Here is a 25,328-nt window from a genome sequence, read left to right on the forward strand (position 1 = left end):
TTTAAATAGTCAACCAAGGCTAAGCAGGGGCCGCAACATCAACAGCGGAGGGGTTACGGAGTGGGGAGTGGGGAGTGGGGAAAAGGGCAACACCGCATATATTAAATAAAAAATGCAAAATCGTTTGGGCCGTCTAAGGGTGATGAGGGTGACTCTCTCGGCCGAAGCGTGTGCAGCTGAAATAATCAAAAAAAAAAACTGGGAAAAGTAGGTGGAAAAGCCAGATGAAGAAGCAGAAGCGCAGAAGAAGCGGTAGCAGTAGCACAAAATAAGGAGAAGCGGCAAGCGTAATCGCCAGCAACACTCGCACACACACACACATACTCAGCATGGTAAAAAATGCAACAAAATCGGATTAAAAAGTGCTCACGGTTTGAGCAACCGAGCAAAAGACCAGAGCCAAAGCCAAAGCCAAAACCGGCTGCCAGAGCCTCAGAAACAGTAGTCAAAACAAAAAAAGTGACAAGAAAGCGCAGAAAAGTCAAGTGTTTCAACTATGAGATACTCACTATCCTGTTGTGCTACAGGAATGGGTACAAAACGGACTATAAATAAATAATATTTAAAGAGCATACATTTTTAATGTACGCTTTCGTTGGAAAAGTGCTTTTCGTTGACGTTTATAAAGAGTATGCAAAAAATATTGCAATTTAGATAGGCATCCCAAAACAGGCAAGCTTACCTATAAGTCTTCTCGGGATCTTCTGGGTTGACTCCATTAATTATTCAGAGATTTTCCCAGTTACGGGGAGTGAAAAGCAAAAAGCTATCTAATCCCTTTAACAAACATTTCACATTCGCGGTATGCCCGCGTAATCTACTAGTATCGGGTATTATAAGCGCCCCCATTCAAAACCTTTTTGCCACCCACCCAACCGGCAAAAGAGATACAAATTGCAGTAAGACGGTTTTTTATAGTTCAACGATGGATTTACGATGTTGCACGACTTTGAACTACATTTGTGGGGGTTTGCCCTGCAATGCCATCAAATCCCCGCTGACTGCTTAAGTTTGTTGTTGGGGATATGGGACGGTGGGATGAGGTTCATCCAGAACGGGTGCTGAATAAAACTATCTTTCCATCTATCCAGCTAGTTTGTTAACAGCTAACCAGTCGGGTGTGTTGCTCCACCGGGTGTAACTGTACTTGCCTGCCCGTTCGACCGTTACGGCTCGTAAAAGTTGCAACTTTTTCCTTAGCAAGGGGTGTGCGGTGAGGGTTGCACTTCGGCCCCATCTATTTTTTATTCCCATCCAAACACTCGATGAACTACAAGTAGATGCAAAAAGGCGGAGGCCGGTAGCAAGGAGCACATAATATGGCCGTAAACTGGGAGTGCTGCGTCCGCTGCAAGTTGCAACAAAATTGCAGCAGCAGCCATGTTCTAAGTCGGTTAACGGTCGCACCCACTGGGTAAATATTGTGAAAGGGGTGGTGTAGGGAGTGTAGGGGGCGTGGTGCATGACGCCTGCCAAGGAAATTACGGATTCAAATTAGCGGCACTCAATCTCAATCGGGGTAGAGTTCCGACCGCCCACTCAACCGCCAGCTAATGCGTTTTATGATCCCAACTTTATAGACCCAACTTACCCAGTGCACTAAAGAAAATCATAGGTATTTTTATAATTTGTATTAGAGAACAGAAACCTGCATATTACTCACACAATATAATTTATTGTGACATTGTTTTTAATATTTTATAAATTGGGATCAATAGAAAAAGGAAAGTATTCGTATTCAATTTTTAGTTGTTGTATACCTAAGACTTATCAAATGGATGTTTTGTTTAGGCTTAAGGATACCTCTACTTAAAAATCAAAATTAAAACCGCTTTCTATAACATTTTCCCACAGTGTATTCTCCTTATGTGCCACACAGCCTTCGATTTGTTCGGCCCACTTTTATGCAATTTAATCAACTTATCGCGTAAAATGCACAAAACGTTTTTCTTTCGGTTCGCCAAGTGCAGCGCTCAACTCGCAGCCAAAAAAAGAAACCCCCAGCAAAGTAATCAATGATTTTTCAGTTTGTGCATTAAAATGCAAAGCCCTGAAAGCACCAGAGCACCAGAGCCACCCAGCGAATAACCGAACCCATTTCAGCCACATTTTACTCATTGGCTCTGTTGCTTATTTAGGGCTAATTAAGTTTCATTTAATGGCTGCCATTGGGTGGCACCACCACCCGGTGGAGAGTTCCCGAGGTCAGAGGGTGGCTGTTGGTACTTTGCAGTTTAGCAGTCAGTTGTTGTTGATGGCTCGCTGTATTGCAAAAGCAAAAAATAAAAAACACAAAACTGAAAACAAAAAGAAAATAGAAAATTTCCGCGTGCCGCTTTTTAACTTTTTCCCAGAGTTGGCAATTGAAAGTTTCTTGTGGCTGTGGAAAGGGGATTTCGGATTGTGGATCGGGTAGCATTGGAATCTATCCCACTTATGCAATTTAGGGATTTTAACCGAACGTTGGTAAACTTTTGTTTTGAATGATCCCACTTTTATTTTGACTGAGTTTTGTTTTCCATCTCTGACCAAGTTTTTTATCGTTTAAGCTGGGTATCGCTTTGAAATGGTAATTATCCGAATAGTTTTTTGGAGGACATGTAACCAAATTTGAAATTCGTTTTGAGAATTATGAAAACTATATTCTGTTATATAAGTTATACCTACCATGTAAATCTAACCGCAGAAACACAGATCAAACCAAAAGAAAGAACAAAGTCAAACATTTGTTAATAAAACAAATTAGCTAGCCACAAGCCAGCCTTGTTGTTTCCTCAATGGATGTCATTAGTTGGCGGCTTTGATTCCATAGAACGAGATTAACTGAAATGGCTGGCAATTTTCGATGGGCATTTAATGTCTGTCTTCGGGACAAGACTAATGATGACCTTGTAGGGTCAGATCGGACCTGTCTGATTCAGCAATTATGGGGGTCTAATGATGAATATCTGCCTGTGAAGCGAACAGTGCTATGGAGATGATGCTGGGTTCGGTTTCTATCGCGTCTCGGCTTCCATCGATTTCCCATCGTGATTTGAATCATTCATGGCTGCATACAATCAGCAGTGATCGGCTGTATAACTGGGCGAGCTTAATGCTTTATAATTGACAGACAACACTTTGTTTATTCGTCTCCGATTGAATTGATTCCAAGTCCATCCATCCATTCATCCACTTGTAACGCCAACACGCTGCCTCAATCCAGCCAGTCAGTCAGTCGTTTGTCCATTTTTTATAGCCAACTTGGCTAATATATAGATTTGTGGTTGAGGCAGGTAAACCGGTTCTTTCCTGTAAGGCATTTCTTTCAAGTGCACATAACATACTGTAGGTTCTCACTCACCCTTTACTGCGCGAAACCAAACTAAATCCACACACTTGTGCGAAACAAGTTTTCAAACAAACTGGCTCGGCCGGCCATTTGAATATTTATGAATTCTAGTGCAAAAGTTGAAAAAACAATTGAAAAAAATATATTAATCTTATCGTACCGAATATATGAATACCCTAGCGATTGGTCTTTCTTCACGTAACTATGCCAAACCTTTAAGTTGTCTAATGTACCGATGGATTTGGATGTTTTAAGAAAACGAAATGAATACTTAACACGATTAAATACATTTATTTTTCATTACATGAGTATTTTTTCATTAGCATAATATCAGCCGTATAATAAAACCAAGATGTAGGTAAATGCGGATATTTATCGGCTCCCTAGTAATAAATTATTAGCTTTATGGGTTCAGGGAATAATTAAACTACCCACTGCAAGTGTAGCCTAAGACAGGTTAAATCCATATCGACCGTTGTATGTCGTGTACATCTTTATTGGTTTTTAAGCGCTATTTTGTTGGACTTCTTCATTCACACCTTGGGTGGAAAACGAAGCCACAAGTAATGGAGGTACTTAAAAATGCTCACAGTAAATGGCTGGTAAATACCGCGAGACAATTAACCGAGACATAGTACTTTGAAAACAGTTACAAGGTCAAGGCGACCCAAAGCCAGTCACCCACCAATCCACTCGGCAAATTCAACAACAATTCAAATCCAACAATTCGAATTCTGAAAGCTGAAACAGCTGTTTCATCCATTTGTCGCGGTACGCCTGCGCACAGAATATGCAAATTTAGTGAATAAGAAGTGTGCGAATTGCAGAAACTTGAACAAAAGACAAACTGCAACAGCTGACTAACTAGGAATTCATGTTTGAGGCAAACTTCCATAATTCGAATGCAAATTTCTGTGATTATGGGCGAAGTAATTAAGGTACTTTTCAAGGGAGGCAGATGAAGTACTTAGGTTTTAAAACATAAAATTAGCTAAGGAATCCTTTGTTTATGTTCAAAATAAGAAATAAATCTAGTTCTTAGTTCTTAGCAAATTTTCCATCACATGCCAGTTGAAAATCTAATTAGAAAATCCCTCAGCAAAATCATAGAATTCTCGATAAATATAATTCAATTAGCAAATGTCTACAATCTGTGCTAAATCAAACTCTGACTGACATATCAAAATGTATTCAATGACAAACTAATTGAATCTTTGTGTCCCAGACAAAGTGAAACATTTGGCAACATTGTGGGCGAAGGTGAAAACGTTGTTATTTTACACTTGAATTACAAATGCTAGTAGCAACATGTGTATCTGTCCAGTTGCAGGCAAAGACAACAGTGCGTATTAGTAATTTATATGCTTTACTTCATCGAATATCTCGTCTTCTCTACACAAACACATATATACATATATATGTATAAGCCGAATTATCGGGCATTGAGTGAACATCTGTGTTTGTGAGAGGCTCGCCTGCCGAAACATTTGAGCTCAGGCGGGAATTATTTAAATGGTTCATCTTTAATGCTGTTAATAGTCTGCAATCAGGCGGTTATTTGTTGTTCTACTTGCTGATGTCCTGGCATAATTTACCCTATCCCCGAAAACCCCCCTTGCATATTAATGCAATTTATGAGGGGGGACTGACAAAAGCGTTGCTTCATTTCCCTAAGCTAAGGATTCCCCGGCAACCTAGCAGCGTCTTCGTTGTCCTGGGAACTGATGTTCCTCGCTCCAGTCCCTGGTGTACCTTGATAATTCTGCATTTATAATGCTGTCAAATGCATTCAGTGTTGTTTTTGGCTTTCACATAATTTAGTTAGCAGACGAGAAAGCGGTCAGGTGAATGGCCGATAAGTGACAGGATTTGTGGGCCAACGACAGCTGTGTGAATTGGGTATGAACTTTGGCTTTGCAATTGAACAGTGGTTAGGTCTTTCTCTAAAAATACCAATAATAATATAAGTTTCAGGTGAATTTAAATTTGTCTAAGGATTTTCGAAGTCAAATTTATAGATATTCCATATTATCTGCAGTTAATTACTGTGATCATTCAGAGCACTTACTTCGTTGTAAATTGTTTTCCCCATGTCAGTTCTCAAGATATTTAAACAAGTTTCTATATTATGTTTCCTTACAAATTGCATGCTGTAATTTTGTCCACAGTCGTTTACTAGACACTTGTACAAATTTAATTGCATTTTCGTTACTTGAGATCTCTGATTCTCTCCTTTGTATACAGACGACTATTGACGTCTTTACGATAGAAATTAAAAATATAAACAAAACCGGTTTTAAATACGCTTTTGACCAAACAATATACACTTATCAAGCTGTCTATTTGGACAGAAAACACATAAAAGCTAAATGTTATACGTATATACTTAAATATTTGTCTGTTAATTGGGAACAGAATTAGTATCGCATTATTTGTGCGTCACATCTTAAAACTTATTTTTATTAGTCACCAACTGTGCGGGCTATGGTCAATTCGATTTATTTTGATGTTATTGAATGTAACGTCTTCTGCAAATCCTTTTGGCAATACTATAAATTGCTGAGGATATCTGCAGTAACCATGTCCTAGGCTCGAAAAAGGGGTTAACAAAATGTCTGGGTGTAATAAACATTTATGGCTGCTAATATTGAGTACGTTGAACCGGCGGAATGAGATAGCTGCTTCTAAAGGGGCAAGTTCAAGACCCATAAATTACGTTTGATTATCAAAAACAGTTACCAAAACTACTTACAGCCATTCTCATACTTTCTGCCATAACTTTTAGCCCGGCCCACACACAACACAGGGCACGAAAAAAAAGAAGAAAATTCAACTAGATGAGAATACAAAAGACGCCCACAAAACTATGTCAGTCAGTATCTTGGCTTTTCCCGCCCCTCCCCAACCCCCCCAACCCCCCTCGACGGTTCGATGTCAAGTTGCCTTGTCAACGGCAAAGTTTTCCCCACATGTCGGGGTGGCTTGGCGATTTTCTCGGGGTTTTCCGTCGGGTTAGTGAAGTGTGGCGTCTGCATAATACGTATTTAGGTTTCAGGCGGACGGGTATAAATTTCACTTTGTATTTCACTGGGCCCATATTTATTTCGCCCCCTCCCCCCCTCTTTTGGATTGTGCGGATTTGTGTGCGAGTATTTTCAATTATATACACACATTTGTACACATAACCACGCATGCATAAACAAAGTAACAACAAAGTCGACAGGTTGAAACAGAGCGCAAAAAGCCAAATCGGAAGGAGAACGGCTGCCTGGCAGACAAAAGTTAACAAAACACAAAACCAATTTAACTTCTTGATTTTTGGTTCATTTTCATAAATAAGTGAAAAAGCGGCAACAGCAGCAGACGGAGCTGAAGACCCAGTCTCTGTCCCCTCCCACACGTTCATATCCTTCGAACAGGACCCATTCCAGCTAACCTTAATGCTTTTGCACGCCCTTACGCCTTGACACAGGAAAATCCCCGATATCTCCCCGCCCCCAAAATCCCTACCCCAAATCACCCCGCCCAACTGTCCCTCGGTTGCCCACTGCAAAAAAAAATAAAATGGTTCATCCATAAAATTATAAACAAAAATTTTTTATAAGGGCGGAACCTTTTACTTTAAAAAGTGGTATTAATATTCATTTAAATATTATTTTTAATGGAACAGTTATTAAAAGATACTAGGGTTTCCTTCCATTCGTTAACATTTATCATTTTATGTTGATTCAATTATTTTATACCTAATAATGAAATGCAAAATATGTTTACCTATTATAGTATTGTTATTTTCCATTATTATTATTATTCAACCATAAAATTGTGATAATTTTTCTCAGTGTATCTTTTCCAAGCATCATCAGCTGCTTTTTGTGTGCTCATTACGGCAACTTGACATTAATAGGCAGCAAACAGCAACACAAACACACAACCGTGCAGATAGAAATATATATATGGATATATGTATTACATGTGTGTTTTTGCACACTCCCACAAATAAAGTGAACAAATAAGCCCTGCTGGGCTTTCCTTTCCATTGAAAATAATTAAATTTTCAATTATAATCAGGAGTAAATGCGGGAGTTTCTTTATTTTCGTGCCCTTTTTATGGCCTGGTGTTCTACAGTGTTTTTCGTGCTGGGATTGGAATGAATGGTGTTTCATCTACATATGTATATGTAGTTTGCTTACATGGCATATTAACGATGTTGATTTTAACATTGAAAGTCATTAAGTTTAAATGGAATAGTGTTTAAACGGTAAAATTCAATAAATGAATTAAAGAGAGTAACTAACTAAAAATCTATATAATAAAACAAAAGATTTTTTTTTAATCTCTCTGAAAGATATTGAAACCGAAATCTTTGCCAAGCATATTTTTCAGTTCATCAAAAAACCAAACCAGTAATAAATATTAAATCGCTTAAAACTAAGTAAATTGTCAATAAAACTATGAAAAAATTATATAAATTTGTGATATATTTGCTTGGCATATTTGGACTATCGTTTCGATTTGCTAATTTTTTGTATCCACATGTGCCGCACACAAATTGAGGGGCGTGCAGAAAAAGGTGGCATAATGTCGAAAGTTTTTGCTAAACCGATTTTCATTCGCAAACAAAAGCCTTTGCACACATCTATGGTCTGAAATATTATTTGCTTTGCTGCGTACCCTGCCAAATCAGCATATTTTCCCCCACACAGTGGAAAATTTAATTTTCTATTAATTATTATTCGCACTTGTATGTCTGTGTGTGCGGTGGACTGCCCGTCTGGATTGCGTCCTTTGCTCCGGTCTACTAAAGTGGTCAAAGTTTTATTGGCTTCTGTTCGGTTTTTGTTTAATTGCAAAATACCATGATGCTCTGGACTGTGCACTTGTGGACCAACTTTAACTGCAGACCAGTGACCAACGTCATCTGCTTGGTTTGGCTTTGCTGATGGTCCAAGACAAGGAAAGTTGTTTATGGCACAGGTTGAGTGAGGCAAAAGTTTTCTTATTTACCTGTTGGCGCAGACAATACTTTATGGCCTGATGATGATTATAAACCTGCTCCCCGACCTCGGATTTATGAGTTCTCTTTGAGAGTTCTCGGTTGAGAGTGGGAGTTGATCCAGATTGGAAGCGTGGCTACTTGATTGTGGCAGGTGCTCCTGCTAAATATCCTTCTTTATGGCGATGAAGGAAATTGGCTTAGTTGTCTGTTAGTTTAGCGAGTCTCAGAATACGTTTGTGGTGGCCGTTTTATAAGCAGGTGGCTATATAAAAATGGAGAACTAGGGGTTATTGCGAAAGTTTAGCATTGAATTTGTGGAAGCAGCTTAAAGCTTAGCTTTTCCAAGAAATAAAAACGTTTTTATAATTAAAGCATTTTGTAGATTCTCCTTCTATAATTTAGGATTGTATGCGATACTCAAGCATTAGCAACTGTCGCGATTTAAAATGTTTTTTTTTTACTTTTAAAAGTCAACAAATAAGTTAATTAGGTATGTAAATAATTAGGTACATATATGTAAATAAGTTAGTTTTCTAATAATTTTCCATATGTTTAATTTGCAAGATGTTCTGCTTAAAAAGAATCGTTAAATATTATTCCCCACATAAATTCTCTTCGATTGAACGACGTAAATTATTTTTTTCCCTCGTCGAACCATTAATCGTTGAATGAAAAGCTGAAAGCGCCCCAAGTAAATACTGTCTATCTGTACAAGAATGATTTCCCATCGATTATGTCTAAGCCCCAAGAAGTCCGAATGGCTTATCGGTATATCAGTAAATATTTCGCACAACCAACAGAATGGCAAGATGAACAAGGACACAAAACAATCGAGAACCATTTCGTCAACGTTCATTTGCGATAAGTACTTGTTCTAGGGATAAGTTTTGGGGCCATGTCGGAAACTATCAATATTGCAATATCATTTAGCGCTAATCCCCGATACAATTTGGCCATGTTAATGCCCCGACAGCTGACCCGAAAGACTATTTCAACACTTTCAATCAAGCGGGGCCAAAAAGGTTTCCCATTCATTTTCATTTTAAGATGCCAGACATCAGCTGCTGGTCCCTTCGGAACTTTTCCTGGCTTCATCTCTTGCCAAATTGTTCGTTGTTCGTTGTCTGTTGGTTTTGTTGGCTTAAAGCTGCTTTTCAAGTGGCTTTCTGGGGAGGAAGTTGGCATTCACAGCGCCCGCTTTTGGCCTTCGGTTCGGTTTGGTCGGTTCGGCTGGACGTTTTGAAGATATTCGCTTATAAGTTGGAAAATTACAAACATTTTTGCGTATTTGCCTCGGTGGTTGCTGTTCTGGTGGTTGCCTTGACTCGGTGTCTGTCGTACACATGCTCTTGTCTCTGGATCTCTGGCTGTTGATGCAACAAAAGCCAGCGGGAAAATCAAATAAGCAACAGCCGAAAACATCTTTTCACCAGAATCCAGACTCCGAAAGAATAAAACTTGCTGCAGAGGAAGGCTAAAGAAGCATGCAGCTCAGCCATCAAAAGCCGGAAACTAAAATTTTGTGGCAGAAGTTAAGGCAACGCGCACAACTTGTCGATTGTGCGTTGTGTTGGTTACTCCTCGATTTGCTGCACTGTGAATAAATCTATATGTTAATTTAAATTTCAGTTGAATAACCATTTAAAAGATACTAACTAAAATGTGATAATAATTGGTATACCTTCAATATAAATTATACAAATATTAAACCCATTTTTAGAGACAAACAAGTTGTTTTAGACTACATTAAATAAATATTAATAATCCTATACAAGATGTGCCCAGTTAATTATTTTTCCAGTGTGCTTTTCTGCTACTCGCCTTTTTTGGCGGTCGCAGTGCTGAAACTTTGTTTTTCCTTTTTATAGAGTTTTTCTTCGGGCCTTTTTCGATTTATTTTTGCTTGCAGAAGTCGTGCCAACAACTGATTTGACTGAAGACTTTGCCGCATTCGCTGAGGCGGTGAGTGGAAATGAGGATCCGAAAGTGGGAGTTTGAAGTCTGTTCTGATTTGGTGGGTGTTGTGGGCGGCGATTTGGAAGGGGGAAATGGAAGGCGGATAAGGCAGGTTCTTATTTAGTTTTTTGCAGCTACTTTGACACTGGACAAAAAAACGTATCGCTTTTTAAGTGATGGATTAGTGCCCATTTTGTAGATTGGTATGAAATCTTTATATAGTGGCATTTGTTATAATCCTGATGTGAACATGTACCAAAGATCGAGTCAAATTACTAGCCATTAAAATAAATAACAAAGTTAGATAAACCCAGATTATAAATTATTTGGCTGAGACCAAGTAATATTTAAAGATATTATATAATATATTTTACCATATTATATAAAAATATATTGCCAGCAGCAAACAAAGCTAGGAGTCATATACTCATATATTTGTAAAATTTTATTTCGAAAAACAGAAAGCTTATTTCTCAGTGAACTTTTAACTCCATTTTCTGTGCATACTGGAGCCATCTATTCAGACACCAACTTCATGGCAGCGGGAATGGATGAGGAAAATGCTTGGCACTCAGCTCAACTACTTTATTTGTGCTTTTGTATCTGGTCGCGTTATTATTTAACTTGTGAATGCCCTCAATGATGTTTTCTTCTCTGCGTATTTTATGCTGATTTTGCCTCAACTCTTGAGGCCATCTATTGTGTGTTTGGGTTTGCACATTTCCAGATTTCCAGATTTTCTGTGGGCAAACACACAGGAACACCACAAAATCGAGGGTAGCACGCGCCAAATAACGGCATCTGGTCGACTGGCTTGGCGTACTTTTAACTTTCCTTGGCCATTTGGCGAGCATGTTTTTCTTTTCCATTTGTTCGACGGTCCGAATACAACTTTGTGCCGCAAAAGTTTGTTTATAAATCAACTTTTTTTGTTGAGGCAACTTTTCTTTGACTCTGGATCCTTGGCGCTTTGGAGCCATTCCTGCCTCCATCCATCCATCTCCCAGTTGGATAGTTTGCATACAACGCTGCGTATGCGCAACGTCAGCGAGTCCAGCGGAGTGCGCTCGGCATTTGGGGAATTTCTATGCAAAATGTACATTCATTTTGGTGCAAATTATTGAGTAAACAGATTGCACCTCAGCACCTAAGTGGGTGAGAACTCGTTTTGGAAATTTTCGCGCATTTGCTGGCACTAAGCAGCAACATCCTTCGTATTTCCCATTTCTACCCCCTCCTTCTGTAAGCAACAGTTTTGTGTAGTCTGCTGCATTGTTTTCCGTTTTTAGTTTTCAGTTTCCTGTTTTCAGTTTTGCACAAAAGTTGCTGTTCAAGGCGATTATGATCTTTGCTTAATGTAGTGAAGTCTCCAAAGTGGTTTATCCTCTTAAAATGTCCTTGCCGCCATGAATGAATGAACGGTCCGACCGCATTCAGCATTAAGCATTTCGAAACATTTTCTTTCCGAATTAAAATCTAATTTAATCCCTCAATCCTGTCTGTATAAATAAACCATTAGTTTGCCACTTTGACTGATGGCCCGTCCCTCCGGTTTCGTGATTAAAACCCGCCAACAAAAAAGTATAAAAGTATAAAAGTGAAACGGAATAAAACCCTTTTCTCATTAAAAATCGACGAGCAACGAAATGTTTTGGCAAACAGGAACAGTAAAACGTGTTAAAACCAAATGCTATTGGCTTTGCGCGTCCGACGAGTCTGACAACGCTGACAACTGACTGAAGATTGCCCTGGAGCGGAATGGGTTTCCAGTTCAGTTCAGTTCAGTTCGGGTCGGGTCAAAATCGGAATGGCATATCTACTTCCTACATTTCCAACCATTGGCCAACTGACGTACCATGATTAATTATTTGCGGAGTTGAAGTGTTATTGAATCACCAATTTCGATAGGCTGACATCTGGATGTACTTCGCAGAGTTAAAAATTGGATATCAATGTATTTCGCTACGGTTGTCGAGACCAAAGGCTTTTATTTATGGATGGGCTCAAATAAATCAATTATTAATGACATGAATAATATATAAAAAAATGCACATCCATCTTTGTTTCACCAAAAATTATGCTTTTTATTAAGAAGCAATTTAACACGACTATAGTATATATTTATAAAGAAAGCATTGTATTTAAACGATGAATTATAATGAAGAAACCTGAACAAAACTACAATACTATTAAATATAATTAATCAAAACCCTCACTGTCATTGTACGAAATAGACTTTCGAAAGTTATTCTGTCTTATTAATAACAAGAAGAACTTATTTTCGAAAACTTTACGAAGTCTGTCAACTTTATGGCACTACAGACGCCACCGCCTCCCTTTCGTTTTAATTAAAAATATTTTTGTATAGCCCAAACAAACTCGATGGCCAACAACTTGTATTTACATTTTTCATTCTTTGTCCATCGTTTGTATTTTCGCTGTCGCCGGCTCACTCATGTATTTATTTGTTAATTTTCTGAAACGGCTTTTGCAACTGATTTCAGGCAAGAAGCCTCATTTTGTTTTATGTCCACTTTTTGCGCTCGCCTGTTAAATTGTAGGCACAATTGTTGGTGACAGAAAATTAATTGCATTTAATCAGTACGGGCCAAGTTCAGGGTGGACCAGCAACTCGAAAATCATTAATGGGTTTTTGATTAATTATCCAGACGGTCAGACAATAGACTTTGATTTGCATTTTACAAATTTAATGAATAACCCACGGTTGGTTCAGGGCTGCCTATAACAAATACAAACATTTATAATTTTTGCAGACAAAGAAAATCGCTTGTAATCTAGTAAAACTTTACTTAATTTGCTTCTACAAGAGCATTACATAGTCGACTTAATGGCGCTTTTTTTAATGACTGCATTTTATCATATGCTATTAAAATGATTTTAATTAATTTGATTAAGGTTTGGATGTTGCGAGTGTAAAGAAAAATAAAATAATTTTTTCAGCACTCTCTGGTATTTGTTTATTAAACAATTGTTTCGTGTCAGCAAGGGGACGCTGCAAACAGCTGCAGGGATTACATTATTAAATCGCATATATTTATTTAATTAAAAAATAACAAGACCAACGGCGAAGTGAACAAATGGATGTCCGCCATTGGATCGACAATAAATTAAATGTTTTCTCAGGCCTTTCAATTGCCTGGGCGAATGGAACCCATCAAATGTGAATAGTGTTTGCATACACATAAAAAATGCACGAATTATAATATCAAATTGAAATAGTTAAAGGGCAAATTGGTTTGCAAGGCTATGTCAACTTGGTGCTTATTCGTGATTTATAAAAGCATTGACGGCGGGATAAAGGGATATAGGGATAATCCCCCGACTGTCTGAGACATCAGCAGCTTCAAAGCGCATAAAAGTCGATCAACGAATTTCCCGCTGCTATCGGCGAAATCATGGCCAAAACGTGGAAAACTTTTCCATTTTCCGTATTTTAATTGACGCGCATCATGTCAGCGGAACAAAGCCCCGCGAACACAGCTCGGAACCGAGTGGGTGGCTTTCGATATGAATGTGGGTGTCTGCCGTTGGATGGGTGGGTGAATGGTTGAGTGGGTGGGTGAGGTGGGTGAGGTGCCAATCTGATGACAGTGTGCCCTGCGCTATAGTTTCACAGTTAGCCAAATCATCGATAGATGACGCGACGGCGGGTGCTTGGACTTGATAGATTGGGAACAGCAAAAAAACTAGAAAAAATCTGTACAAAATGGGTGGGCAGGGTTGCAAGTAGATTTGCCAGCGCAAAATGCAGTTGACAGCCATCCAACGTAAAAACGGCGACAGTTCATCGGCAAAAATATATTTATAAAATCTGGGCAAAGGTTTAGACTACAAAACACCCATCAACTCAAATTAGTTGCAACATGAAACGGGCAACAGATTACCAACTGATTTTAATGAGAAGTTTAAGCAATTAGAACAATTATGCAATTAAGTTAACTCATGTTTCAATGCCAGAATGCGTGAAAACACTTTGTGTGTCTTCCGTGTGAAGTCGTTCATCATACCTATAAAATCAAGGGGTATGAATGGGGATTGTAAATATATGTGAATTTGTAATGCGATAGATCTGTGCACTTTGGAACATTCAATATGTTTATAACAGATTTGAAAGGAAAACCTATTGTATTTAAAAGATATTATAATTTTTTGAAAATTATTTAATTAAAATATAATTATAATTAATATTTTTTTTATATACATATTTTGTTACCTTTGTGTATTTTCACACTGTTTGTGCACAGCTGTATTGTATTTAAAAGATATTCTGATTTTGTGCAAATTATTTAATTAAAATATATTAAAATTTAAATTTTTTTTATATACATATTTTGTTATCTTTGTATATTTTCACACTGTATGTGCACAGCTGTAAATTATGGAAATTCCGCACCACAATTATGTGGTTCAGTAAGAAGAAAGCCACTGAGCGGATGCTCGTTGGCTGAGAAAATGAGAAACTCATTCATTTGGCAGCAGCGGCAGTGGCAATACACCTACGTACACAGTTACCTTTCGAGGAATCGTTAACATGTGAAATTTTAATTAAAACAAAAATGGAAATAATACAAGCAAAGGAAACGAAACGAAAAACAAAAATGCATCAGCATCAACATCTCTTGTACAAAATGCAGTAACAATAACGAGAACGCCAAACGAAAATGTCAAAAATATCAACAGCATAAACACACGTCACCAAACAGTGGGCGGAAAATTGGGGAGTTAGAAACGAGGTACACGCAAAAAAACTCAAAAATATGTGCAACATTTCATAATTTGTTATGACTACAATTTTATTTTATATTAAAAAAATATACCATCATAATAATGATAAATTTAATGGTTTGAAGAACAGCAACATTTTAGTTTTAAGATTCGACTGGAGGGCTCACTTATTTCGAGTGTATGTGTGTGTGGCACAAAGCTTTTAAGTGCTGTCAGCACGGAAAAGAGCCAAAGTTGGTAACAGCAAAATGGCTGCCTGCTAACATCTTCAGTGACTGCAAACTGCAGCTCATTAGCACCTCGTGGTGCTCACACAGATACTCACACAGATACTCACGGATACTCACAGTGCACACAAACACAGTGGCACGCGAACTTGGCACTTTCGGTCGCGGTTGACTTTCCTCGATGGCGGCAACGCCTCCAGGCCTCACTTTTATCCTCATTTCAGGACTCAGTTTCGGATACACCGCCTCCACTTTGCCATTACTGCCGCAAAACTCTTTGCACATTGGTGCGGAAATTTTGTTTCAATGAAGTTTAGCGCTGAGTGCATGTTGCTCTTGAGCAAAATTAATGTAATTGCTCTTTGAAATCAGGTTCGTCCTTTTTCCTTTCGCTGCTGTCGTCCTCAGGCACGTGCTAAAATTACCGCGATGGCTCATAATTAGATTTTCCATCTGCTACCTCGTCTGATTATAACTAATTTATTTATGAGATTTTTTACAAAGGCATTAAGAAAATACCGAAACTATAGGTGAAGCTAATGGTTCATTTAAATATTTTACACACGAAAAAATGCATAAATACCACAATGGAATTTCATTGAAACTATAGTGACTTTTTCCATTACTTCGCTTATTCATTTTATCATACTTATTTCGTTTGATTGCAAACTGACATTTTGCCAGTACCCATAATCTCAATAAACTTTCCCCACATGTCCCAGAAAATAGTTTATCTCTTTTGCTGTCTAAATCCTTAGTATCTCAGCTGATTTTCAATGGCGAAATTAGGCCATAAAAGTTTTGAGCAAAACTAACACCGCATTGCGACCAAAAGGATGACCAGTCCAATTGAACCACTTAGAAGTTGCTGTTGCTGCCACAAATGTCCGTAATAAAAGTTTCGTTGTTTCGTTGACTTTTTTTCTTGCTATACTCCTTCCAGTTCTGCTGATGACCATAAACTTGTAACACTTTGGTAAAAGCCACACTCAGCTGGTCTCTGATATTTCCAAGTGATTAAGTCGTTTACAAACACAGATATGATGGGGCAAAAGGAGCAATATTTTTTATTGATATCCTCAGTTGCTGGGTGTGTGTGCAACCAATTTGGTGCGGAGAACAACAAAAGTGTTGAAACTGCCCCAAAAAAGCCAAAAAGTCAACATTCCCATGGGTAAATTTAATAGTACAACGGGGTATACGAGCTCTAAAGTGCCCCAAGCATTTGTTTTACTCAGTATCTTTTTTATGATTTTTTCTCTTATATTTTTTTTTTTTTTTTTTGGTTTTTGGGAAAAACTTGCCTTGGATTAGATGAAGTTTTTGGTACTTTTCAGCTGGGTAGTTTGTCGGCAGGGTAGCTGGGTTACAGGCTTTTGGGGTTTGTCGGGAAACTAGTAAATCTAATTTCTAACCACGCACACACATACTCCAGCACTAATACAGTGGCAGGCAGGCAGCCATGTAACTGCAGCCGAGGTCCTTCGAGGATGTCTGAGCCAGTTCGTCAGCGTTCGTCAACTGCAGAAACTGCTCGGAGTCCCGGTTGTTGGCATTTTCTGAGCTTACCGACTTAGCCAACTTGTAGCTGTTGCCCTGGTAAGCACTTCAGTTAACCCAAACACCCGTCACACCCACACACACCCACACACACACACCCACACCCACACACACCCACACACATATGTGTGTTCGTGGCTCGTTTGGTGCGGAGTTATACTATGTTTTATTTGTTGCCAACTACTAGAAACAAGCAGGCAACAGCCAAAGCCAAAAGCAAAGGCAAAAGGCAAGTGCAACTGCATTTGCCACTGCAGGTTGCTGGTTGCAGGTTGCAGATTGCTCTGCTATGCTCTTTACAACTTCCATCAAGTTGTTTTGGTGTTTTTTAGCTCTGTGGCAGCCACATGCTGAAAGTCTGAAGTGGCCACATCTTTGCCATCAGGAATGAACACAGATACGCATATGGAAAGTGCATTTCACCTGCTCGCAGTAAGAGAAAATGGTTTGAAAATTCTATAAAAAAGTGCGAATTTCCTTTCGCATTATTGTTTTCGTCACTTTTTGAACAACTGCTGTAAATTTATTAAAAGTGACTGAAATAACTTCTTAAGTACCAAAGAGTTTTAAAGATGCTGAAGATTTTGGTTATCAATTATAATATGTCAAGGGGTTTTAAACGTTTCATGTTTTAAGCATTGTTAAGATATGCAAAATGACACTCATCAATCTAGTTATTATAAAAGAAGATTTTTACCAATTTATTTAGGAATTTGGATAAAAATTCTATCAGGGAATGCCATGGTCTTCATAGAACCTCAGTATCTTAAAATTTAGAAGGCTTTTGTTTGGAGGTGATTTAATATATTCTTTGGTAGAGAATTTCTTATTCATAGTTCTGCGGCCGAATATTTTTCATAGTAAATTTTATCATCTTTTATATTAAGTAAAATATGTAAAAATTAATAAAAAATATATTTGTATCCATGTTACAGCTCGCCTAAATTTTTAAATTACTAGCTGTGGACCTTCTTATTAAAGTTAAAAGAAGTATACAGTTTTTAAATAAATATATCTTATGTTAACGTTTAATTTGTTTATTCATATAAAAGCTCAAATAAATATACCAAATTTAATATTTGGCAGAGAACACTAGTTTTTAAGATATAAGAAATGGACAATTCAAAATGCGTTGCTAAAAAATTCCTTGCAGATTATAATTATGTATTTATTCGCAAGGAAAAGTCCTATTGTACGCAAGCAGCTTGCATAAATTCCCAGCTCCCCAGTGGCAGATGACGACGTCTTTAGTTGCACATCCCTGGCTGCCATTGAAGTGCATCTGTCGCACATTTGTCCTGCTGCCTGCAATCACAACCCGAAAACGAATGCACCCACACCCATATACCCACATGCACAACAGCGCACGTTTGTTGTGCGTCCTTGTTTGTGTGCATGTGTGTGCATGGGACAAAACAAAAATGCTGTGATGCCGAGTGTAATGTGTGCGTGTAGTGGTGTTTTGTGGAAATGACGGCAGCGGAAGTTAGCAGGCAAAGCGGCGGAAATGTAAAATCAATGTTGTTGCTGTCGCCGTATAACTGTAGCTGGCAGTTCTTTGCAAGGCTTTGGTTCGGCTGAATATGGCTGAACATATAGTTGCATATAGTTGGGGGTTTTTGGAGAAAAAGCGGCATTGTTGTCGCTGTTCAGGCTCAGGCTGGAGCTCGAGTCACTGTGCTGTGCATTTCGATGCTTCTGATTGTTATGTCTGTTTGTGCTGCTATTGTTATTATTATTATTCTTATTATTATTATTGTGCATTTGCGCTTGAAGCGAATTATGTGTATGAAAAATGCATAAAAAGTTTTTGCTCCTTATCCCAGCGAAATGTGCAAACAAAATAAACAATCCGAAAAACAAACTTATGCACACCAACACACACACATACACCCATGTGCATGCAATTATGTCAGATTTACAAATACTCACATGCTTGCTTAGACACAAAAACCCCACTTCCCCCTTCACCCCGACGCCCTTGTCTTTCCTCTTGGCATTTGCATATGTAAATATATATTTTAAAGTAAGTCCTGCGTCTACCCCTTCGCAACTGCTTGTGCAGAATTATTTTTTATCATCGCTTGGGTTTTGTTTTGCCTCGGAATATTTGTTTAATGTGCCGCCTCTGTTATTGTTATGCTTGAGCATTTATTTTTGCTCTTTTTTCTGATATTTACCAATCTTATCGCGGGGTATTTCAACGACGGTTGGGTATCTTTTATTTGTATGAACTAAGACTGAAGTATAGCATTTCATTTACTGTCTAATAAGACTGTATAATTAAAAGGGGTTTAGTTACTTATTAAAAACAAACAAATATGGGAAACCTTTTGTTTTTATTTTGAATAACATTCCCGTAGGGAATATAATTGTATTGAAATTACTATTCTGGTCTTGAAAAATGAAAAATAAATAGAATAGAATTTCTACATCTACTTCTTTTAAGCTCACATATTTAAAAGATAAGCTTCGGTATAGAATTAAATTAGGTTCATTAAAATCTCTTTTGCTATAATCATTATGAGTTTCCCAGCAACAAATGAAGGCTTCAGCCTCTCAACTAAGTAAACTAACATAGGACATTTCCCAGTCGAGCAAGAAATATAAACCACACTTTGGCATTTTGCGGCTCTCATTGTTATTGTTCATTATGTTTTGGTCCTTTGTTGTAACATGTTTTGCTTATTCGCCGCTCACAAACCTGCGTTTCTGCCAGCATCTGTGCATCCCCATCGTGTTTATGCCTCTTTGGGGAGATTTTTACATTGAGGTGTGTTGATTTTGTTTTAATGCTAAAAACAAATTTTGTTTTTTTCCCTTTTGTTCCGGCTTAATGCCACAAGCCGATTTCGGTGGTCGGTTCTGACATTTGTTGGGGTTTTTCTTGCTGTTCTGCGTATTAATTTTAATTACAAAATTCGACTGAGGATTCCTGAATAATTTAATACTTTCTTGTACACTTTTTGCGCATAATGTACACAATAGCCTGTGCCCATTTAAAGGCGGGGTATTAACGCTTTAATCAAGGTGTGTTTTCGCTATAAACCAACATTTCCATTTAGGCTCTAGTGGAACTGGTCCCTAACAAAAACAAACAAAAGTTGTGCCTTTCTGTTTTTAGTTGGGGCTTTTGTCGCCTTATCGCCAGGCCTAAAAGTTTTGCACAACTTGTGCTCTCACGGCGTATGAGTAATTTTTTTGTTTGATTATCATATTTCTCACTCAAAGTGGAAGCCGGAAAAGCCAAACAAAAGGCCTAAACACACTTTTACCTTCCCTTCGCACGGCAAATGAATGGAAAAAGGTTGACAATGTTCTTCTTCTCTGCTGTTTATTTTTTACACTCAAGTTCAAGTTTTCCGGGCAAGAGCAAGAACAGAAATATGCACAGCTATAAACATTAGTTTCAATTTGGAAAAGAATATATGTGTGTGTGTGTTGGGTGTGTTCTGTAGGTCTTTTTGGCTTACCTTGCAGCCTCGACTTTTCACCTTGCCCGACCCTCCTCGTTTTCTGTGAGTGTGTGCGTTTACAAGAGCTTGTCGCAACTGGAAAGTATGCAACACTTTTACTTTTGGCCCCGCACTCCGCTGCGTGGGAAAACAAGAAACGAACAAAAGCTGCTTAAAAAGACCAAACCATAACAATGTAAAGTGTTGTAGGAGCTGTCGAAAATATTTTACACCTTTTGCACTGTCACTCACAATCTATGGGTTGTTGTTTTGAGGGATGCGGACCTTATCTGGGTCTACCTGAAAAATATACCACCAAAGCTGAAGCACAAGCAACAAGGTAAACATTTTGCGGTAATTAAGAAAAATTACCTTGCTCGCCAGTGGGAAAAAAAACCAAAAAACCGGGAAACCAAAAAAGAAAAACAAGAAAAGCACAACAACAAGGCCCATAAAGTAGTCCTGGCCAAAAGCCGAATGCACACACACAAACACACACACACAGAGACAGACAAAGTTGGCCAGAACGAAAAGACAGTTGGAGCGTCAGCTGTGGGAAACCCTCGTCCTGTTTTCCCCCCTCACCGTTCTCTGAACACCTCAACTCAGCCACCCCCGAATCTTCGCCCCTGTTCCTCGGGTCTTTCACCATTTTCTAGTGGCTGCGACTTTTTGGTGTTAACTTTAAATTAGCAGCAAAGTGGAAAGTGTTGTCGGTTGGCTTTTAAAATGTTTTGCGGTGTATTTTATTTATCATGAAGTAGATCTGGTGTGGCAATTGCCAGCCACTCCCCCTTTGTGCCGCTGCCCACCTTGTCTCGGCTGTCATTTGTCTGTCTTGGCCATGTTATAAAATAATGTGTAAATGTCCCTTGCCTTTTTTCCCATTTATCCCGCCACTCTTCGTCTTTGTTTCTCGTTCTTTTTTTGTTTAATTTACTTAATGTCCTGCCTGGGCCCTTTTATGATGCCTTCTTGGGGACTATTTTCCGCTTTTTTGTCTTTTGTTGTTTATCTCACTTTTTTGTTGCTGTTTGGGGCTCATTTACCTGGAGAGTTGGCCCCGGTTTTATCATTAATGTGTGTGCCCAGTTCCTTAATTAGTGGCGGGCACCGTCAAAAAATATCGAGTAATAAAATACAAACGTTAAAAAATAGGAAAAATAAACCAAATTGTGCTAATTTATGCACTTGATAATATTTTTTAAGAGGAAAGGACCCGGGAGAACAAGAACATTTTATAGCTCATTTAAATGTGGGCAACACAGTTGAAAAAATTCGTTCGAAAAAAGACACAATTTTAATCGTTTTTAGTAAATGCACTAATTGCTTGGCTTTCAAAAGCTCATTAACAGTGATTAATACCTATTTATAATGATTCCGGTGAATTGTGAATTGCCAAGAACTGCGCAGTTAGACATCAAATCGCATTTACCCTTAATTTCCGGAAAATAAAATTAATTAGCAGCATACGCATAGCACTTCAGAATTAAATTCAGAACTTGAGTTTCGGTTGTGCTCTTGTCACATTGTCGACGAAGGAAATTTAATTAAAGGGAGCACAACTAAGCGCAACACTTTACCGCTTGAGTCAAAAACGTATACGTAATTTCATTAACAATTATGACCCGGGCATTAGGGTTGCGCATGTCTTACATCATAACCCATGGTTTCATAAGGAATATATGGAGAGGGGTGAGGGGAGGTTGAGAGATTGGATTGATGTGTGCCACTTGACATGCCAAGAAGTTGAGGCAGCAACACATATAACTTGGATGGAAGACATCGTAAAAAAAGATTCGAGGCGCTTACCGCTCATTTTTGGGGTGGCACACCAGCTAACTGTCTGTGGCAGCTCCTTCGCTGCTGTGCTAATAAAATCAAAACTGATTACCACATCATCTTCAACGAGCTGAGCGGAACAGAGCATCGAGCATCGAGCATCCAGCACGGAGCATGGAGCACAACACAGCGCAACGCTCCGAATCGAAGCATGCATATCATATTACTCATACGCCACGTTATACAATTTACTTACAACGTCAACGAGCAGAACGTTGACAGCGCACCAAGACGGGAGACAAGACGAGATGAGATGAAATGGGAAGCGAGGAGGTCTGGTAGTTGTGGCCCAGATGAAGACAAATATATGGCAACATCATGGAAGACATACAAGCACACGCTTACACTAAAGGCAAAGCTAACCTACATGGGGGTTAATAGAGATAGCTACTTGAAATAAATATTTATCGAATAAATAGTAAAGGGCCGGAAGAGCCATTTGCTTGTTGTGCAATAAATTAGCATTAATCCGGAAATATAAATCAAATTTAATAAGGCAAATGATTGTTCTAAGGGGAAGTACAATTACTTTTACAATTTTTCAATTATTCTAATTATTAATATGTGTAATCTATATATTGGTTTCCTACCTTCTGGTACTCTTTTCTCTTTGTCGGAATCCTTTTAAATATTCATACATGTAATTTGTTGTTAACATATTTCACTTGCGATCCTGAAAGTAATATTTTCCGTGTATCCTGGCATGCGTGTACGTGTGTGTCCTGTGCACAGGATGTGCGTGCCTGGATGAGTGCGCAAAAATGGCAGCGACAACGGCAAAGAGCAAAAGCCAAGGGGCCAAGAGCAAAAACAATTAATTGAGTGGGTGGCAAGCGACACCAGAGTGCAGCGAAAGATAAATCGTTTTGCAATAGCGCTATAATTTAATCAAATTTGTCACTTTGCAATTGAGCAACTCGCGACCTGCACGCCAGACGACTCCAGTTGCGCCAGTCTGTTGGAATTTATGAATGGCATTTGAGGGGGGGAGGGGGGTGCGCATCTAGACAAAGGTACTTTCACCTGCACAGGTAACTCAATCTTCGCATCGTGGATGGATCGTGGATGGAGGCAAGTGCGTGCTCGGGCATCGCGTTCGCACTTTGTAAATTCAATTTGAAATGCGCTTGATGCGCACAAAGGCAGGTACAAGCCCACCTTGTGCACCTTATGCTCACCTGCATAGTACAAACACCCACCCACTTTGCAGCACTCTGATAACATACAAGTGCCGCCCACTCGGAAAAGGGTGGTCTTTTTCAGTGTCGCTGATGGCCAAACAAATGCCAGCCAGCTAAGCGGTTTGTCAGCGCAATGGGGGTCAGAAAATGTGTGAGGGGTTGGGCGATAAACGTCATTGATGACGACCCAGCAAGCAGGTGACCCCTAACCCTTGCCCCCTGCCCCCTACCTCTTACCGATTCCCGCCCCACCCCTCGGCGATTAGGCGAATCGATTAACCGTTTGCGTAATTGAATACAAGCGCAGCAGCCACACGCACTTATTTTGCCGCAGTGTACGCAATTTGTTGTTGCCATTACCCGTGGAATGGTCGCTAAAACTGCCAACAAATTCTCAGTTACGCTCTCACGTAAGGGACACTCACACAGCTGCAAGAGCAAACACACACGCACACACAGGTACATTACACAGGTACAATCAGCTCGAGCACCTTTCACAGAATGCACGAACCAATTTCAACAGATCTAGATCCCCTCAATACTGAGAAAAATAATACAAAGGCTGATACTTCCGGGAAAGCTGATTGCATTTTAAACAGAAAAAACTTAAACAGAAAATTTATAACTAGCTTCTTTTATACAACGAAATCTTCTTAAGGGTGAAGGTTTTATGTCAGAACGACCATTAACAAATTTATAAAAATTGTGGGTGTATCTGCTTTTTTTTAAATTTAATTTATTTAAAATTTGTAAATTTATTTTGCAGTCATTACATCACATTATTGATATTTTATAGGAATGTGTATGTTTTTTTAAACATAGTAATGAAGAGTTTTTCTTTGTGTAGCCTGCCGCTGCAATGTTTATCAACGCAGAAAAAAAGGTTGAGCAAAAAACACGTTCGAATTTTTAAACAAAAATCCAAAAAGGTTGGCCATAAGCGAAGAACAGGTAACCAAACCAGGCATCCAGCCTGCGGGAAAACTGCGCGGGGAAAGTGGCAAGTGGTGCAAGGGGCGAGGGGGCGAGTTTCGAGGGGTTGTGAATGTTATTTTTCAAACATCAAATGTTCTGGCAACGTGGACGTCAACACGGGATCCAAGGCAAAAGTGACGCTGCTTTCAGCTGTTTGTGCTCGCTTCCTTCCTCTTGTCCAACGTTTCCCAATTGGCTGCATTTCCCAGGTCAGCCATCAGCCACGCCCCCCCGCCCTCGCTTTTACCGACCCCCATCATAGTTGCCACTGGCATTTCGCCTCACCTGGCCATTTATTGCAATATCAAAATGTTTCCTTTCCGGCGATGAAAATGATTGAAAAATATTCGCTGTTCCATGGTCTTCTCGCTCTTTAAAGTTTTGCACTAAAATGTTGTTTGATTTTCGCATTACAGTCGATTCGCTACATTTTTTTAAACGTTTTTCTTTTAAATTCTGTTTTGCAGGCTATCCTACAAGGAATAATGCTCAGACTTTTGCTGGTTCACATAATAACGATATGTGCGCTAATAACTATTGTTAAGTGTGGTGTGCCAATTGGTAAGTAGCATTATTTTCTAAATTCTTTATATAAAAAATATTTAAGTTACTAATGCACCTTTTTTTTTTGTGAATTCAAGGAACCGGCGGACCTTCAATTATTTTGGAGAGCAAAGATGCTTTATTAACCTGCGTAGTCTCAGATAATTCCGCGAACAACACGGTAATATGGAAGAAGGGTGACGAGATCCTGACCGCCGGCACAGTGCGGGTAACCAAGGATTATCGGGTGCGAATCCTGCACGATGAGAGTATGTTTTCAAAAGCCATGAAAGTGTGGATTATATCTAACCAAATGTTGGGGTTTTCCATAGATCCCAAGGGAAGGAACCTGGAAACGGGGGGCGAGGTTTGGGTGCTTTTGATTAAGACTCTTAAGCCCAGCGATTCGGGGGCTTATATATGCGAACTTAACTCGGATCCCGTTCTCCGCAGCATTCACATCCTGACGGGTGAGTACGAGTCTATACACTAGGAGAAAAGAGAAGAACTTTAGC

At 39.0% G+C, this 25,328-nt stretch overlaps 1 protein-coding gene across 1 annotated transcript in view; it reads left to right on the forward strand.

Annotated features, from left to right (window-relative positions):
* LOC120448137 (Ig-like and fibronectin type-III domain-containing protein 2) overlaps positions 1-25,328 on the forward strand; it is a 70,650-nt gene that overhangs the window by 28,216 nt on the left and 17,106 nt on the right. Inside the window, exons 3-5 of the mRNA XM_039629954.2 lie at positions 24,738-24,831; positions 24,912-25,082; positions 25,146-25,283. Of these exons, the coding sequence (XP_039485888.1) occupies positions 24,756-24,831; positions 24,912-25,082; positions 25,146-25,283 (385 nt within the window). The 5' untranslated portion in view covers positions 24,738-24,755. The remainder of the gene's footprint in view (positions 1-24,737; positions 24,832-24,911; positions 25,083-25,145; positions 25,284-25,328) is intronic.

This window comes from Drosophila santomea, chromosome 3L, assembly GCF_016746245.2.
Source record: "Drosophila santomea strain STO CAGO 1482 chromosome 3L, Prin_Dsan_1.1, whole genome shotgun sequence".
Classification (NCBI taxonomy): domain Eukaryota; kingdom Metazoa; phylum Arthropoda; class Insecta; order Diptera; family Drosophilidae; genus Drosophila; species Drosophila santomea.